This window comes from Rutilus rutilus (assembly GCF_951802725.1).
Source record: "Rutilus rutilus genome assembly, chromosome: 4".
NCBI lineage: Eukaryota > Metazoa > Chordata > Actinopteri > Cypriniformes > Leuciscidae > Rutilus > Rutilus rutilus.
In genome coordinates this window covers 34,859,797-34,878,711 of record NC_140212.1, presented here as the reverse complement: position 1 = coordinate 34,878,711, position 18,915 = coordinate 34,859,797, and the positions used below count along the sequence as shown (strand labels likewise).

Below are 18,915 nucleotides of genomic sequence, written 5' to 3'. Positions count from 1 at the left end.
AACGGTAAAACATAAACGCTGTCGGCTACACTGAGATTCGATCTCAGATCGCTTGAAGCTCCGTGAGGTTCATGTTGATGCGTTGACCACAGAGCTATCGTCTGAATAGGCTACAATCAAATTAACATCTGCTCTTGCAAAGCCTTGTTGATGTAGCAGCCTGATATTTTTCATTATTAAATGTATTCAATTTAACTTCAGTAATTTCAGCATTGTGATTATGAATTCGTTAAATTTTTCATTTGAATTGATCTGCTTAAGCTTTCGCTTAAGCTTTCAATTGCTCTCAATGAGCCGCAGCGCGGCGGCAGATTACGCAATAGAAAGAATAAACTTTGCAAAGTCTGTGATTGTTGCGCCTAATTTATGTTGCTTTGAACTATTTTCGTTTTGTACCGTTTTAATTGGTTAGCTTGGCTGCAATTTCTTTGGCAATACAAATTTAAAATGTTGCAAGAATAATATTCCGTGTTTCTTATTTTGCATCGCAAAGGGAAAAAACCCTAAACTTGCGCAAGCCTGTTTTAAATAAATAAACTGTCCCGACACTTTATACCTTGAAATGTTCGATGGGGTTTCAAACTTAAGTAATTTTAGTGTTCTCTTACATTTTCATTTTTTATTAAGTCTTCTCTTTTTTCAATCTGTTTTGAAAATGGCCAGGTATCACTGTCAGTCATCTCAATTTCGTGAATGATTCACAAAACAATAATTTAGCAGATTAAAGACGAGCTTTATAATCTTCATTTTTGTCACGGTTGTTGAATGCATTGTTTCTTTCTTGTCTCGTGTCGTTGTGTTTATGTGTGAGTGGGCGTTGTCCCGCTCACGTGTCTGTCAGCGCTCCAGCTGATCATCATCATCATCACAATCACTGTTCACAGCTGCTGTTCATTCCCATTGCCTATATATACTCACACCATTCTCTGTTCCAGTGTCGGATTGTTTGTTGAGGTCCTGTGTTGCCGTGTCCGTGTTCCCGTGAAGTTTGCCGTGTCCGTGTTCCCGTGAAGTTTGCCGTGTCCGTGTTCCCGTGAAGTTTGCCGTGTCCGTGTTCCCGTGAAGTTTGCCGTGTCCGTGTTCCCGTGAAGTTTGCCGTGTCCGTGTTCCCGTGAAGTTTGCCGTGTCCGTGTTCCCGTGAAGTTTGCCGTGTCCGTGTTCCCGTGAAGTTTGCCGTGTCCGTGTTCCCGTGAAGTTTGCCGTGTCCGTGTTCGCCTGCCTTGTCTTCTCGCCGTCTTGTTCCTCGTCACTGGATTCACCGCACTCAAACACCGGGATCGGGATTCTGCACTATCACAGCACCAGAGCACCACAGACCATCGGAAAGGCCCTGCACGAGCCTGAGTCGCCGCCCTTCTTTGTTCCTGTACTGTTTCTGACCTTATTGAGATATTAAACACTTTTTGAGTACCTGCAACTGTTTCCTGTCTGTTCAGTCATGACAATTTTCTGGTGCGATCGGCTGACAATCTTCCTTCAAGTTTTGTCATCTGTGCAGAGGCTCTACTGGAATGTAGAAAATGTATGTTGTAATGTAGCCTACAATCGATAATTAAACAAAATGCTTGACTTTAATAAACAGTTACATATTTAAGCATCAAGAACGGTAAAACGTACACGCTGTCGGCTACACTGAGATTCGATCTCGAATAGCTTGAAGCTCCGCGCGGCTCATGTTAATTGCATGTCTGAATGCTGTTCAGTTAATGTCTTATGGTGTTGCAAAGCCTCATTAATGTAGCCTCATATTTTTCTATTGCAATGTTTTATGTCGAAAATGTTTTCATTATTAAATTTATTCAATTTGATTTCAGTAATTTCCGAATTGTGATTATGAATTCGTTAAATGTTTCATTTGAAGTGATCATCTGCTACCAGCTTTCAATCGCTCTCAATGAGCCGTGGCGGCAGATTACGCAATAGGGAATAAACTGACACTTTGCAAAGTCTGTGATTGTAGCGCCTCTTAGCGGTAAGAGGCTGCAAATACACACCCGCAATTTACCGCAGCGGGAACGGTAAAAGTATTATTCTGGTTGAGTACCATCTGTACATCACATATTTCAAAAATGCATATAAACTGTTTCTTTTAAACAGTTACACTTGTACTCACTGATTTTGCACTGTTTGTATTGATGTTTTTAGTCATTTGTATCTGTCTAGCCCATGCTAATGACCAGTTTTTAAACTGAGTCAGGCCCGTTTAAATTGTAACATAATGTTACTTTTAACCTTTCCTGTATAATAAATGAAATGAAATGAAAGTACTATTTTTCATAATGAGTTTTATTCTCTGATTATTTTCTCTGTCATTAAAGGGTGACATATATAAGCCTACAGAAACTCTTTCAGGTGTAAAACAGTTTGAATAGTAGGTAATATGAGAGTTATGATTCAGTTTTTAAGAGATGGAAAAAGTTTGGAGTCCCCTGGTCTATAGAATATAGTAGGATATTACTCTACATGGCCATAAAATCCTATTACTTATCCAACACTTTGTAAGAGCATATAGCTGTGATCAGCATGATTAGGAACTTTATTAAGTAAACACTTAAACTGTGCTAATATACACAACAGAGTTTGGTGTAGGAAGAGGCTTAAAGCTGAAGCTGAGTAAAGAATAAAAGCATGTAATTATGACAGTATTTGATATTCTGCCACCCAACAGACTGAAGGAAACAGACTTTTTGAAAAGGAGTAGATGATATTAAAGTCAAATAAGACAAAGTCTGATATTTGCACGTCTCGCCTGTTGAATGCTTGTGTATGTTTTTTTAACATTTTAAGTTAAAAAGTTAAAAGTTAAGTGTAGCCTACATTTTAAGCATCATATATCATATTTTCTAGGTCAAGAAAATATATGATCATAATAACACCAATCTTATCATCTCTACACTGGTTACCTATTAAGTTCTGTATAAATTATGAAGTATTGCTACTGACCTATAAGGCCCTAAATGGTTTAGCTCCTGTATATTTGTAAGATTTGCGGTCCCAATGTGCCTCATTTCAGTCCTCAAATTAGCAGTTGAGGGAGCTGAGGGATGAAGTTATCTCAACTTTATTGGCACTTTTGTCTGAGTATATATAGTAAGAATATGAGGGGAGTTGTACAGTTAACCAATAAGAATACATACCTTCCATCATATAGGAATACAATACATTGAATAACATGTCCATATATGGTCAGTTTCTGGCTAGCTCACCATGAGTACATCTGCAGCCAAGAGGATCCTATACTGAGTAAGAATAGGAAGAATAGGAGACCATTCCCCATCCTAGCCTAGAGGTCCGCATAATGAGCAACAGATGTTGCCAGTACTTCTACCGCGGGCGGGTATAGATGTATACACTAGATGTCGCCTTTGCTACTGCAGTTCATTGGAACGAAACCGTAGCCAAGGCGACTCTATGTTTATATCTATACCCGCCCGCGCCGTCATATCATTTGGACGTGTGCTGTGTTCAAGAGATAACAACGATATATCAATACTGTTCGTTTTCTCACACAAACCGCTCGTTTCGTGTCTTAGGCCATCAATGTGTACTTACGATGGGGAATTGTTTCATTTGGACGATGGGGAATTGTTTTAATTTGGACTCTGTGCTTGTGTTTTGAGCCAGTGACCATAGACATGCATTATATGACTGACAGACAAGAACGGTTTGACCTAAAAATATCAAAATTGAAACTACTGCGGAAACAAAGACACCTACATCTTGGATGCCCTTGAGGTAAGCTAAAACATATCAAAAATTAATTTCAAAGTGAACTATCCCTTTAACAGACAAGTATTCATTACATTGATGGGCTCATTGTTTCTGCCTTAAATTATTAGATTGTTTAAATTAATAATTTTTTAGCTAACTGTGATTTGTACATTACATAACTTAAATAGTTACCTCTGATAACAGATCACTGTTATATGGACTATATGCATTTTCTGTAAAGCTGCTTTGATATGTGTATTGTGAAAAGTGCTATACAAATAAATATGAATTGAATTGAATTGTTGAATGAGTGTACTAATACAAGTTCTCAAGGCTTCAGTTGATCTTTGCTGAAGTTGTAATGATGAGAGAAAGAAGTTGCAGAAGTTCTTGGATGAATGGGAAGACAAGGCCGCAGCCTGGCACAAACTTGGGGGTCCTTCAGCGTGGGTCACCTCAGAATTGTTCTTGGGATTAATTTGATTGGATAAATTGCTTGTCTGATCTGCCTCAGGCACTACCAATTATCCAATCCATTAGCATGCTAAATATATTTTGAGAGCAATGCACAAGGTTAAGATTTAGTTTATACTACTTTCATTTAATCTACTTATTCTGCATCGACAGTTAAAAAAGGGTGAACAGAGGATTGGGCTTGAGGGCGATTTCCTGGAGACGCTCTAAGGACTTTTGAGATTTTTCTATTAGTCCGGCCACAATATCCTGGACAAGCTCAAGCCTATTTTCAAGCTCCTCAAAGATCTTTTCTTTAGACATGACCTGTCCATGTGCATCCTCAAATCACTTTTTTTTTTAAATCCTGACCAGTTTCCTTTCTCTTTATGATTTCCTTTCATATCATTTCAAAACTAAATTAAGGTATGAGAAATGTCCCGACTGGTAAACAAAAAAAGAACACCAAAAGTAAAATATATATGCATTTTAAATTTATTTATTGGCACAATGTTAAGATTGTCAACTTTACTTGCTTTTTTTTATTATTCATGCGAAATGAATGACTAGCATCAATGAAAGTAAAATTACATCATTCCAAAACAGGATTATTTTACAATCTGCTAACAACAAGCTGTTAGGCAAAATCATACAGGTATGTATTATACATCATACGAAGAATGAAGATCAAGACCATTTTTAAGGTAAAGTATTTTTAAGTATAATAAAAATGCATGCAGAGCATATTACCACAAAACCAAATGTTTTTGTTTATAGCTGTAGTAATTGTAGATAAAAGTTTTACTTGAATGCAGAGCTTACTTTTTCTTGAACATAATTCTTTGCTTTACTCAACAGGAGCCATGGATCATAGGATGATTCATTTTTTCTTGTTGTGATTTTGTATGTTTTCAAATGCTCTGGAAGCACTTCTCCTGTGGAAACCTTACTGATGATCTCTGCCTTTTTCCTGACTTCCATTAAAGACTGAATGCGATCTTGAAATCCAAGCTTGGCCTCTTGTTTCTCAGACTCAATCATCAGATCAATGTAGTCAGGGGTGGACAGAGGATTGGGCTTGAGGGCGATTTCCTCCAGACGCTCCAAGGACTTTTGAGATTTTTCAATTAGTCCGGCCACAATATCCTGGACAATCTTGAGCTCCTTTTCAAGCTCTTCAAAGATCTTTTCTTTTGACATGACCTGTCCATGTGCATCCTCAAATCGCTTTTTTAAATCCTGATAGGTGTCCTTTCTCTTTTCTTTGACATAATCCCATTTATATTTCTGATTAGAGTGCACGTTCCAAGCACACTTTCCAGGGCAGACCCGACACTTTCCATCTGTCATTGCAGAACACTTCACTTTATCATTATCATTTCCATACTTACATGCATTATGACATGTGAAGTGACACTTTTGGCAGTTGGTCAAATAGGATCTTGATGTGTTTTCGATCTGTTTTGGGACAATTACTTCTAATTCATATTCAAAATCCTTGTTTGCCTCCATTTCAGTCTTGTGCTGGTCCAGAGCACCTCTTGTCTTCTTGATTTCATCCAGTTTTGTCAGACCAGCATTGATTTGGGGCTGGAGACCCTGCACATGCACTTCTAGTTGCTGACGCTCTTTCAGGACCTCCTGTGTCAGAGACAAGCTCTTGGTTTCCACCGTGTTGAGGGATGTGAAGAATTTGTTCATGCTAGAAAATCCCAGATTCCAGAACATTTGGTCAAAGTTTCCACAGCCAAACTCCTTGTCCTCTCCAGATTGATTATTGGTAGCAAACAGAGCAGAGTTGTTGAACTTGAAGTGAAGTGGCTCTCCAGACTCATTGGTTGAACAGGGAACCTCAGAGACTTTGATGGCCTCGAGAACAGGAGGTTTTTTACCATCTGCAAAGGTGACCAGCACAAGGATGTTTTCAGCAATATCCTTCCCAAATATGGAAAGAATGGAGTCAAAGACATATTTCTGTGTGTGTGTCAGACGGGCAAGTGAAGCCTGTACAACAAAACACACGGCATCAATGCGGTCGATCCCTCCTGGATTAGAAAAGAACTCCTGAATCTGCTTTGTGATTTTCTGGTCATGTGAAATTCCTCTGGTATCACCGAAGCCTGGTGTGTCCACAATAGTCAGAGAATAGGGAACCCGGAAACCATTATTGTGATTAATTTGATATGCTGTGATCTCTGAAGTCTGACTTTCAGCCTGAGATTTCTGCTTCCCTTCATCTACTAGCACAAACCGGAAGTCGTCTTCCCATTTCACTCCCAGAATGTAGTTGATCATGCTGTTAATAAGAGTGGATTTTCCTGCACCTGTAGCTCCGATCATCATAATGGTCTTGTTCTCTATATTTTTTTCTTTCCCAAATGTGCTTCTTCTGCAGAATCCATCACTGTTCTTCCATGTTTCAGATAGGTTGAGTTTAAATATGGGTAGGTTTTCATTGCTTCCATCTTCCACTTTTTTGCTCCGGTTGTTCTTTATAATATTTACAACACTTAATCCCTTTCCATAACTGTGGTCTTTTTCCATGCTTTTCCATGATCTGCTTGTGCTTTCTCTTGGCATGTTCAAATCCTTGTTAACAGCAGACCGGCACTGTTTAATATTCTTTTTCTGGCCTTTTTCCACCTCTGCTGGTTAAAGGAAAAGGAAATTATTGTTTGTACGTCCACTTATAAATAAAGTATACAAAAGAAGTGAGAAAAACCCTGTGCAATATCACTAAAATGTCAAATAATTTAAAATTGTATCACCTATCAATAATTGAATAATTTATTAGTTGACAGGTAGAGTAGTGCAACAAAAGCGAATACACTAGGGGTTGCACAACTTCTCTGCCATAATGTTTTACACTTGACCAACTAATCGCTGATCATGTGATTTTAACACTAGGCAAGGCAAGTTTATTTAATATAGCACATTTCATACAGTTTGGCAATACAAAGTGCTTTACATAGAAAGGAATTAAAATATCACACTATGGCAATTCAAAGTTCTTTGCATAGAAAATAAGCACAAAATAAGAGCAAGGGAAATAAAAACAGATATAAAAGGAATTAAAAGAGATAAAGCAAAAAGGGGGGGGGGGGGGGGGGGTTATATAATACATTATTATATTATATACATACAGTGAGGAAAATAAGTATTTGAACACTCTGCTATTTTGCAAGTTCTCCCACTTGGAAATCATGGAGGGGTCTGAAATTGTCATCGTAGGTGCATGTCCACTGTGAGAGACATAAATTTAGCATGATCTTCTCAGTGTGTTTGCTGCTACAACCTTTGTCTACTGACCAGGCAATAAAAATACAACATGAAATGGTGTATAGATCAACACGACATGGCGCTAAAACGCTCAATTGCCAAAGTGCTATTAATCTTGCTCTATTTATTTACCAGTAGCACATGCTGTGATGACATTTTACTACTTCTTGCTCTATTTGTTTACCAGTAGAACATGCTGATGACATTTTATGTATTCTATTCGATTCAATAGGTGTCATCAACGTACATGCATGTCGTACCCAAGTTTATTAGATCCATGCCACACAGTGTGATTTGTAATGATCTTATAGGATTGCCGAAATCACACAGTCTGTAGCAGACATAAGAGCATTTCACAAAGCATTTTAATGCTAAAACCAGGTCCTAAATCTTTGAAAAGTTAGGGGTAGTCAAGAGGACTCCTAAGACACTTAGACCAAATCACAAACAATCCTCAAATGGCTGTTACACGCAATCCGCCCAAAGACACTGTACACGCAATCCGCCCAAAGACACTGTACACCACTGAGACAACAGTTTATATAGAGCCTTTGGGTGCTGAGCCTTCATAAATGCAATAAATATTTTGATTTACATTTAACATTCTTTTTTTTTTTATGCATTTGGCAGACACTGTTATGCAAAGCGACTTACATAGCATTTCAAGGTACACATCAGTTCTTGCTTTCCCTGGGAATCGAACCCATGACCTCGGCGTTGCAAGTGCCAACGCTCTACTATTTATTTACTACTATAAATGTATAGATTGGAATCTGCGATGACATAACATAAAGGTTAATTTATGTACAGGCAATGTGCATTGAATGATGGAGAATAAAACATTGAGGTTTTCCTGATCCCGGCTCCCTTTCTCTCTCCCTCTGCACCTATCTACTCACTGTCCTATCATAATAAGAACATAAAAAACGTAAAAACGACATTAATTAATTCATGCTCACAAATGATCAAATAAAGTAAAAGAGTAAAATAAGCGTATTTGGCGTGCTGTCCAAAGAGGATCGAGCTTGGAATTTAGCCCAACTGCTCCTCCTAATATTCTGTATATATATTAGTGACGCACCGTACTGAAAATTCCTGGCCGAAACTGAAAATTCTAAATTAACTTGGCCAAAAACCCAAACCAAAAATTACTTTTAAAAAAATTAAATGTAATTTATTATTTTAAAATATTTTTTGAGACTTTTTATTTAAATAAAATAATTGAATGAATCTGAATTTTAAAACAAGCCAACAAAATAACCACACTTTTATTTAAAGTAACACAAAAATTGGACCAAAAATAGGCCTATATTAATATATTATTAGTATCAATATATTATTCTTCATTCGGTTCTATCTAACATTTAGATTTTTTTTTTTTGACCTACAGTATTATCAAAATAAAGTAGCTATTATTATCTGAGCATGTGAGCAGATAGCAGGGAGCGGATCAGTCAACAAGAGGATAGCGTAATTTTACCAGTGTTGCCCAGCACGGCTATAGACACCATGTTACAGTACAGTAGGGCTATTGCAAACAGAAACAAATTGAATGACGGCATGTTTTTTGAGCGGGCGTTGCTTTACCGGTGAGCGTGATTGGTACGTGAGTGGAGCGTTTGGGCTGTGAGCGACTGAGCAGAGCATGAAGCAAACACAAAGAGCGAAACACTGAGCAGTCGCTTTGAAGTTGTGCATCTTAGAAAGCGGAGCCGCTCGCAAAGTCATGAGTGAAACCTGATTGCTGAACACGGAGGGGCGGGACAGCATATTTCCGGCTTATATTTTTGGCCTTTTTTCCTTTCAGCCAATAATTTTTGGCGGCTGAAAATTCGTTTTATCCAGAGCTGCTTTATAAATAAATGTAACTCATTTCATAATTGATGTACTTTACACAGTCATTGGACCAAACCGAATCAACACTGAACTGTTTTAAACTGAATAATGTGTTTACTATTGTCTTTTTGAGCTGCTTTACAGGAGGATTGAACTGTTTGCATCCAGGACTTATTATTTTCCTGTTTATAACTGTAAAGCTAGTCTATCTTACAACATTCTGTACTGTATAAAGTCCTATATAAAGAATATAGGTGATATTCTTTATAAATAAAGGTATATGATAAAGGTGACTTTACATGAATTTGGTACTCACATACTCACATCTGATGCACATACAAATAGGGATGCACCACTTTTTCCAGTTTTGGTACTTGCCGATAACAAGTACTAATACTGATAATTGTATTTTCATTGCATTTGTAATTTTTAAATGTATTGGGTAGAGAAACCAAAATAATATAAATCTTATTAGTTCGCTTAATTTGTTAATAAAGTCAATAAAGTAATCAAATGTGAAATAACACTGTATTATTTATTATTGTCTAAATTAAATGCAGATTCATCTTTATACATTTACAAAAAGTTTTTAGTCAAGAGCAGTGAGTGATTTCTTTGTCCTTTATTTTATTAACATTAAAACACAGCAGCAGGTTTATTAGACTGTTGTCCCTTTAAGACCGAACGCACAGATCCAATATGAATACTGTGTACGGTCACTTGATATATAACCGACTACTAGGATACTCGCCAAGACGGGCATTTTTACATAATTTTGTGTGAATTCGTCCTTACAACTGCAAGATGTGAAAGATAATTCAATTCAGTATTCACGCTCTTTCTGAGATGCTGGTATTCAGGGCGCGCGCTTTAAATGTTTGCGTTCATGAAACTTGTTGACTTGAAAACGTCCTGTAATTATGTAGGGAAACATTTGCTAAACATCAATCAGGTAACAGTTGATGTTTTACTTAAATATACAATTTAGTTTTAATCCAAATGACGTGTTCTGAGTGAACGATCAGCAATCAAAAGCATTCAGTGTGCACGCTCTCTCTCTCGTCAGTTAACGTTAACACATGCCTCGTTTTACTTTCTTTACCACTGACTTCCGACTGAACTACAAACTTTCCACTGACGTCTGTGAAAAATTGGATACGCAGGCATTTTATATTTCACTAATTAGATAGTTGTCTGTTTTTCTTTTTCTGGACACAAACACTGTACACACGCTGCATGGTATCAGTTTTGGTATCAGAGCATTTTTTTGAGTATGAGAGCTCAGTATCTGAGATACTAATATCGGTGCATCCCTACACACAAATCATAGTGTGCAAATACTGAATTTAGTTTTCTTTCACATCTTGCGCTTAAATATGCAAAATTGTCAAAATATCCTCTGTCATACATGGTTCTGCTGTTTTAAGTGAACATAAACAGTTGGGAAAGAAATCACATGTTTCTCTAGTATATTGGATCCATGCAGCTCTATTCAGCAGCCTAATATTCCTGCTGACATATTATATCTTGACATATAATTTGTCAGCAGCCTAATATTCCTGCTGCCTGTATGTGTTTAAGGTTAATCAAGTAACAAAGGAAAATTATTCCCTAATCTTATTAAGGATTAATATATATATATATTACTTATAAAGTTACAACTGTGCAGTGTTATTTTACATTTGATTTAAATTCCTGTACCTAAATAGACCTGAAAAGCACTGTTTATTTAATTTGAATCTTTGATCAGTTGTATTTATTTCGTTGTTTTTGCTTTACGCGTGAGCTGCGAATGGGTCCCAAACAGAAACACATCATCAGCTAGGCTTTATCGTTATTATCACGGGAAGACTAATTCTTATCTTGGGGAGAATTGTTACCGGTATCGCAAACGATAATATATTGCCCATCCCTAGTTGGATGTCCACCTTAAAAATCATCACCATATTTATAATAAAACCATCATATTTAAAATATTATAAATAAATCAAATAATATAGTAGAATTTATTATATATACTGTAAATATATATTTGTGATGGATTTTTTAATCAATCATAACTAACATTTATTTTTCTTGCAGGAATAACATTCTTATGCTTTTGAATCCTAAATGTTTCCAAACCCTTTTACTCAAAAACTTGTGACTGAGTGTGTGTGTGTGTGTGTGTGTGTGTTAATGAATCATGGCTGAATATAACAACAAAAGGGGAAATAAAATGTATCTAGACGGATGTCTAGGTTTATGAGCTCGTGATTTTGAGTAACAAAGTCAAGCAATCAAGAAAACAGAATAACAAAATGGTTTGCCAACCAATCAAATTATAGGGAAATGATTTAATGCATCATGTAATTATCGCCATGCTCCTATTGTATAAAACCTGTTGTATTCTTTTTGCTGATGGGATTCTCTCTGATATTTATCTATCAGTAAAGAAGTTTTAACCAGGCTACTGGCCGTGATCAATGCATATTCGAAAGTATTGTCTGGAGTCTGTTTAGTTAAAGGGCACCTATTATGACTCTTTTCACAAGATGTAAAATAAGCCTCTGAAGTCCCCAGAGTATGTATGTGAAGTTTTAGCTCAAAATACCCAACAGAACATTTTTTACAGCATGTTTAAATAGTGCTTTTTTCTGTGCCCCAAAAAATGACAGTTTTAGTGTGTGCCCTTTAAATGCAAATTAACTGCTGCTGCACGACACAGGGGGCGGAGCCTCATGAGCTCGCGCTCAGAGCCAGGAGAATCTCATCTGATAATAGCCGTTTCTCAATACCAAGTACGCAAAGTTCGGACTTGAGTCCTTGGTAGTTCGGACTTGACAAGTTCGACTCAGGGGAACGAACTCCTGAGGACGGGAGGACGCAAGTCCGATAATTCTGAAATGGAACAGCGGCGTACTTGATAGCGTCACTCAGCTCGCTCTGGCTACTCCGGTTATCTCTTTATGTATATCTAGGCTACAAATAAAACAAAATATGTTATAAACCACCACTCTGCCTCTTTTCATTTTCATTTAAAAAAATCTTAAACAAATTGGCCACAAAAATGTGGTTCAGGCAATTAACGCAACTGATTATCTTCACTGCATATATTTATAACAACATGAAATATAAAACACAACCCTGACTCTTTTTGTTTTCATTTTAAAAATATGATAAATAAAAAACATTATAGCCTAATATTGATCATTAAAACTAACATTTAGAAAAAAGAGACAGGGTTGTGTCATTTTATTTTATTATATATGTACATACAGTAAAGAGAATGTAGGCAACATGTATAATAAAATATTTTTTTGTTTTAAATATATAAAATAAAATGACATAACCTTTTTTGTTAAATGTCAGTTTTAATGATCAATAATAGCCATTATAAAAGTATAAGTAGCCTAAAAGGTACAAAAAGCTATACAATAATAAAGCCAACGATTCAGTCAAACATAAGTCAGCTCTCTAGGCTACAACGTTAAAGTTAAATAGACTAAATAAAGCTATGAAACTTCACTTTGCCCTCAGCTTAACGTTTTGCCAGGGAACAAATGATAGATTAATGAGACAAATAAAATAAATAAATCGCCCGTTAGATATACACAAGACGATTTATATCTCATGTTAAACCACTAGACTAGAGACATCCGAGCCAGCGGCAAACGTCAGCAGCACTAGCCGAGGAAAGGCTGTTCTTGGCGGGGTACATGAGCGCCGAGCGTCCGATTGCCTGGTTCTCACAACTCCGAAAATGTTAGATCAAATTTTCAAATAGGCGCTATCTTTAGAAATAAACCAAAGATTTGAGCTTTAAACAACTACATTCTCGCCTGAAATACTCTTAAAACTACATTTCATGACACAATTACAGCAGTATTTTTTCTCCTCTGCTATTGACGCTTGCTGGTTGGTGTGAGATGCATTCTGGGATACCTGGCTGTCTCAAGTCCACACAAGTCACCTCTCGATGCATCCTCGGTAAAAGGGGCGGATCAAGAACACATCCGGGGATTTGAACTGGACTTGGCTAGATGTGAACTTTGAATTGGAACAGTACTTGGGCAGCGACTCATGACGTTTCACAAGTCCACAAGAACACAAGTACAGACAAGAACGCATAATGAGAAACGGCTAATATCAGAACAGAAACTCTCAGTTGCGGTGTTCATTTCGACTCGGAGTCGGACAATAATGCCCACAGAGCCAGAGAATAATGCTGTATGGAGATTGGACAGGTATAGTTTAGTTTAATTATGGTTATAATTTACTTGTCATCTGCTTTTATCCACTATTAATACAAGCCTGCTGTAGTAGACCCCGTCCGAATGATGACCAAAATATACTGACGAGTTCAGTGAAGTTTATTGTACAGCACACAAAAGATGAAGCGTCAGTTTTACTCCAGAAAATCACTGTAAGAGCTGAATAAACACAGTATAAGAAGTGCGCTTGTCTACAGCTGCTCAAGCGTCGAAACAATGGCTGACTGTGTCCAGCTCTCTCAGGGCGGGTCTATGCTCAAACTGCAGTGTCAATCAACCGTCATGGGCGGGGCCTGTGCAATTCTACGTCACATTGCATAGAATCTTAGAACAGCTCATTTGTTCTAAGTGCTTATGATTTATTGAGATTGTTAAAAAAAACACTGGGTGGATTTTTATCATTATAGGATGCTCACACACTGCCAACACACATTTATGTTCAAACACCATGTAAAAGTGAATTTTGCATAATAGCAAGTTAATTTTGCAAGTTAGGTAGTAAAGCCTACTAGACACTTTGACAGTGTTATAGGAAAAGGGATGAGACGTCATCCGACTCGAAGCCAGTTGTCAACTGTAGACGCTGAGCTAGATTATAAAGATTATTAAGTGTCGACTGTAGACGCCCCAGATAATTTTGAGTCAGGTGTGAAATAAGAAAAAAATCTACCATATTACCATAGTTCATTAATAAATCATTAAATATTTTGTATTTACTGTTTAAGGCTTTACTGTACCAATACAAAATGTGATATTTTTTTAACAGCCAACATGGTGAAATTACATGTAAAAAAAAAAAAAAAGACAGAGAGAAAAAAAAAACTATTTAGTTTGAAAATTAATCAGATTTCTCAAAACTTCCAGAAATGATAAAATCATGTCAGATATTTTTTCATTCTGAAGTTAATCTAAATCTTTAAAATGACCTTACACAGAGAAAAATTTAAAAGAAAACAAACAGATCATTCTTAGTAATCTAGTAGGTGAGGACTACAATGCAATCAAAGTAAAATGCAACAAAAATGTTTTCAAGAAAAATGCTACAAGAACACCATTTTTTCATTGGAATTAGTTTTGTTAATAGTAGATGTTTTCTCTATACATTTGAACATGATTTTGAATGTGATTTAATAACTTTGACTGTACCTTTAATCCTCATTAGGAAAGGTTGTGCACTTGTTTAACCTTTAATCCTCCTTAAAATTATCTTTTTGGTTTTCTCTTATCTTTTTTTGTCTGTATAATTATACTTGTTGAAACATCTGGCATCTACTGTATATACCCTACTGTTCAAAAGTTAGATTTTATCATGTTTTTGAAAGAAGATTCTTATGCTCACCAAGCCTACATTTATTTGATCAAGAACACAGTTGAAAACAGCAATATTGTGAAATATTATTCAAATGTAAAATAACTGATAATGTACTCACCTGGACTAAGCCCTGCTTTTTTCTGTGTTAGCAACCGATCACTGTTTGTCTTGAAAAATAATGATTGAATAAGAAAGGTTTTGATTATTATTAAAATCACAGTAAAAAACTTACATTGTTTTTTTTGGCCGTTGAATCTAATGTCTACTACAATGAATTTCAACTTTAATGTTTAAGATGTCATCTAGACCTTTTAGATTTGGTCATTTTTTTAAATACATTTTCATCAATGCAGAATCAATGGGCTCTATATTTAAGGAGACTGCTTTACTCACTTTTGTTCCTGGTTTGCAGTTTAGTCCTGTGCCAGACTCTGCTCCACTGCGAGCACTCCCTGTTGGTGACGCTCTCTGTCTTCCTGTTCTCTTGTCATAACTCAAATTCTGCTTCTTACCCTTCATCCTGTCCTGAGTTCCACGAGTAGCCATCGTCTGAAGCTCTTGTTGGTCTTTTGTCAATCTGCGTTTAGGTCTTCTGTTACACTCCTCGACACAACAATTCACACAAGCTATTTATTAATTATAGATTTGACAGTTGTTTTTTTACATTTCAAATTTTAAACCTGGTATGACATGCCATTTATAAATAGAAGAGAAATTGTTTAAGATTATTAAGATTTTCAATCTTTTACTGTAGTTTTGTACAACTTGTTGACATGACATACAAGGGTATCAGATTATAAATCCTACTGCTGACAAAGTTGTTTAATCATATTTAAAAAGAACTGAAGCCTAAGTTTATATCTACAATCACTGTAAAGTCAAAATGCTTGCAACAGTTTGTAAATCTATTTGTTATACTAGAAAATACACATTATAATTTATTTTTCAGTTTTAGTAAATTCTAGTTTTATATTTATTTGATCCCTTAATTCAACAAGGACAAAACAAAGATTAGTGTCATCCATATTGAAAGTAAATAAAGACAAAAAAAGTTTGTATTCTGTGTATGTAGCCTAAAATGACAAGAAAAAGACTTACTGTTATTTCGGTTTCCTCTTGAATCTGTTCTTCATCTGCAGCTGCACAAAGCCTCTGCTTGATTTTTATAATCTCTAACTGCTGCTCCTCCCCATTATGAAAAAGACTTGAAGTTTCTTTTCTCAGTAAATGCCCAAGCACTAGATGCCCAAACCCACCCCTCTCTACAAAAGAGAAAATAGACTTGAAGTTTTACTTTCAGTTTCTTTTCTCAGTAAATGCCCAAGCACTAGATGCCCAAACTCACCTCTCTCTACAAAAGAGACAGGTTTGAAAAGAGTGATACAGGCTCATTTGGTCTTCTTTTTCAGCTGAAATAAATAATAATAAAAAAATAAAGGAAATGTGTGGTTTTTTTTAAATTGTTTTATATATAAATGTTGAAAGAAATTGATGAAATTGTTTGAAAGACTTGGAAATCTTTAAACAGATAAAAATGGGATACATTAATTAAAGCAAATTCATTTGAATAAAGTAATTCAATCAAAACTGAAATGTATTATTGTTAAATGTACAGTACATGTGGTGGGTTGAACATTTGTTTTGAGTTTGTTCATTGTCAGATTTGAGTTCAAGTTCTCTTATAGTAACTGCAGCTTCCTGACATTAAGGAGCAGGGCCCGTATCCCTAAAGATTCGGAGAATCCTCTCAGAGAGCTCCTAACTTAACCTAAAAATTCCTTGCCAGGAGTTTTAGCTTAGAAGTGATTCCAGAACATTTTCAGTGAACTCTGAGCAAGGAATGGATGGAAAATCCTATCTTAGTGAGGAGGTGTGGTTGACCCCGTTGCTAGGTATGAGTCATCATTTCAAAAGCCGTGATTGGTTGATCCTACAAGTTTGATGAAAATGAACTTTTGGTGATAATGAGCAAAGGATGTACCCTCAAATCAATAAACATAATTATACACTCTAATCTTATGCAGACTGTAATTGTAAATAATATTTCACATTCAAGAAAATATCTGGAAAATGAATAGTAAGCTGTAGGGGTTATAGCCTAACATTAGAATCTAAAATATGTGAAAACTTAAGCTCATTACACCCTGTTCAAATAATGTTTCGTGTCTTATTTGCTCATATTAATATCCTAGCTGGCATATTTTGTACTTTCACTCCCATATGGACCCCATTGAAAACGGCCTATCTCAAGGGGCTGTCCTTAATGAAGTAGAAATTGCAACGTTACAACTCAGTGTGGTCTTAACGAGGGTAACACGGCTCAGCTTTTATCAATGTCTGTGATTGCTGGCTGGTCTATTTATGAAGGCTTGTTAACAAATATGCTACAAACACAGAAAATGGAGAAAAAAAGGAATCGCAAGCCGAACTGGACTGAGGAGCAAGGTTTGTTGCTGGCCCAGTTGGTGAATGAACATAAAGGTATGTTACGATCTCTAAGGAGATCCACCACAAACATGATTCCTGCACGATCCAATCTGTAGCGTCTCAATAATTCCCTGTCATCCAGTGTTTGCAGGACATCTCTCCTGCCTCCTCTGTTGGCCATTTTGTGCAGCTGCTTAGGGGAACTCCTAAGCCACTAAAAGTCCTCTTCCCTGCTCTTAGCAGATCTCGCCTTAGGAGCCCTTTTAAGCGCTAGGAATCTTGAGGAATAGCTTTTATATTAACTGGGATTTTCGTGTCACTTTTAGGGGAAATTCTAAGAAAACTTCATGACTCTGAGAATTTTCTTAGAATTTGGCCGCTAGGAGCCACTTTTTGCACAAAAATTCTTTAGGGATACGGGCCCTGATCTGATAACATTAATATGTGACTCGTGCTGGCAAAACAAGACACAATGAGCAAATTTTCAAAAATGAGTTATTGTTATTCTTGTACAATCTCTGTTTAAACCTTCAGATGTATAATTTGTTGGAATGAGACAAAAAAATAATGAGCTACTTTTAACTGAAGTCAGCAAAGTCAATTTTGAGAAAAAGTTTTCTGGAGGAAACAAAAATCAAACAATCACCTAGCAACCATTCCTTAAATCCCTGATAATAACACTAGACTTGGCACACACCAAGTCAAAAACCATATCTATAGAAAAAAATATATATATTCAACCTTTTTTTAAATATTTGCAGGTTTGCAGTTTTGTTCCCTCAGTTTCCTAGTCTCCTTAGTGTTACTCCCATTTACTCCTTCCTTAAACCTATCCATACTATGAAGGGTATGATTTCACAATTTTATGATGCAATCTGCAACTTGTGTGAAAGCTCACTTGCATCTATTAAATCTCAGCGGGAGGAGGACATAGGAGAAAATATTCCAGAACATCAATGTGTGCACTCATCCTTTTGTGCCAAATGGTCTGATTCAGTGTAAAATCCTTCATCGCACCCACTGGACCAAAGTTAGACTAAAATATATCCCGATGTGGATCCCATGTGTGACCGCTGTCATCAGGCCCCTGCGACTACTGCGCATATGTTTTGGTCCTGTCCATCTTCACACTGTTATGGTCCCAGATCTTTAAAATTGGAATTGGCTGTCACAGCTTTATTTGGTGCTCTCTTTTTTTTTTTGCTTGAAGCTCCACTATGTAAATATTTTTGACCACAAGAGGGCGCAGTTTCCAACAATAACAAAGGCGAAGCTTGATGACGCTATGAAGGAGGTGACGATGGGAGATGTCGTTTTTAATGCGTTTTCACCATCTAGCGATGTATCTAAATGGAATTAATGAATCATGATCACGGATGAGGTAATTTATTCGTTTTTGTATTACCTCTATGTCTGATCGTATTATTTTATGTCATCATAATTAATGAACTGCAATGAACGTGAAATGTTATGCTATATTATTACAGGCATGTGGTGTAATTCATATCTATTAAAAGTACACACTTAAATGTTTATAAAGGTATATGGCTCATAAATGTGTGACAAGTATTCGCTGAGTTTTGTTTCAGTTTATAGACGTGCTCAAGAAAAAAAGTTCACCGCGACGGAGAGGCAGAACGCACA

At 36.4% G+C, this 18,915-nt stretch overlaps 1 protein-coding gene across 1 annotated transcript; it reads right to left on the bottom strand.

Moving 5' to 3' along the window:
* Window positions 1-4,650: 4,650 nt before the first annotated feature.
* Window positions 4,651-16,020, bottom strand: LOC311289177 (uncharacterized protein). Its single transcript, XM_084406978.1, has 4 exons — window positions 15,943-16,020; window positions 15,238-15,447; window positions 14,963-15,011; window positions 4,651-6,812 (listed from the first exon to the last, which is right to left on the bottom strand). Exons 2-4 carry the CDS (start codon window positions 15,388-15,390, stop codon window positions 4,966-4,968), a joined length of 2,049 nt encoding a protein of 682 aa, XP_084263104.1. The 5' UTR covers window positions 15,391-15,447; window positions 15,943-16,020; the 3' UTR covers window positions 4,651-4,965.
* Window positions 16,021-18,915: the final 2,895 nt, after the last annotated feature.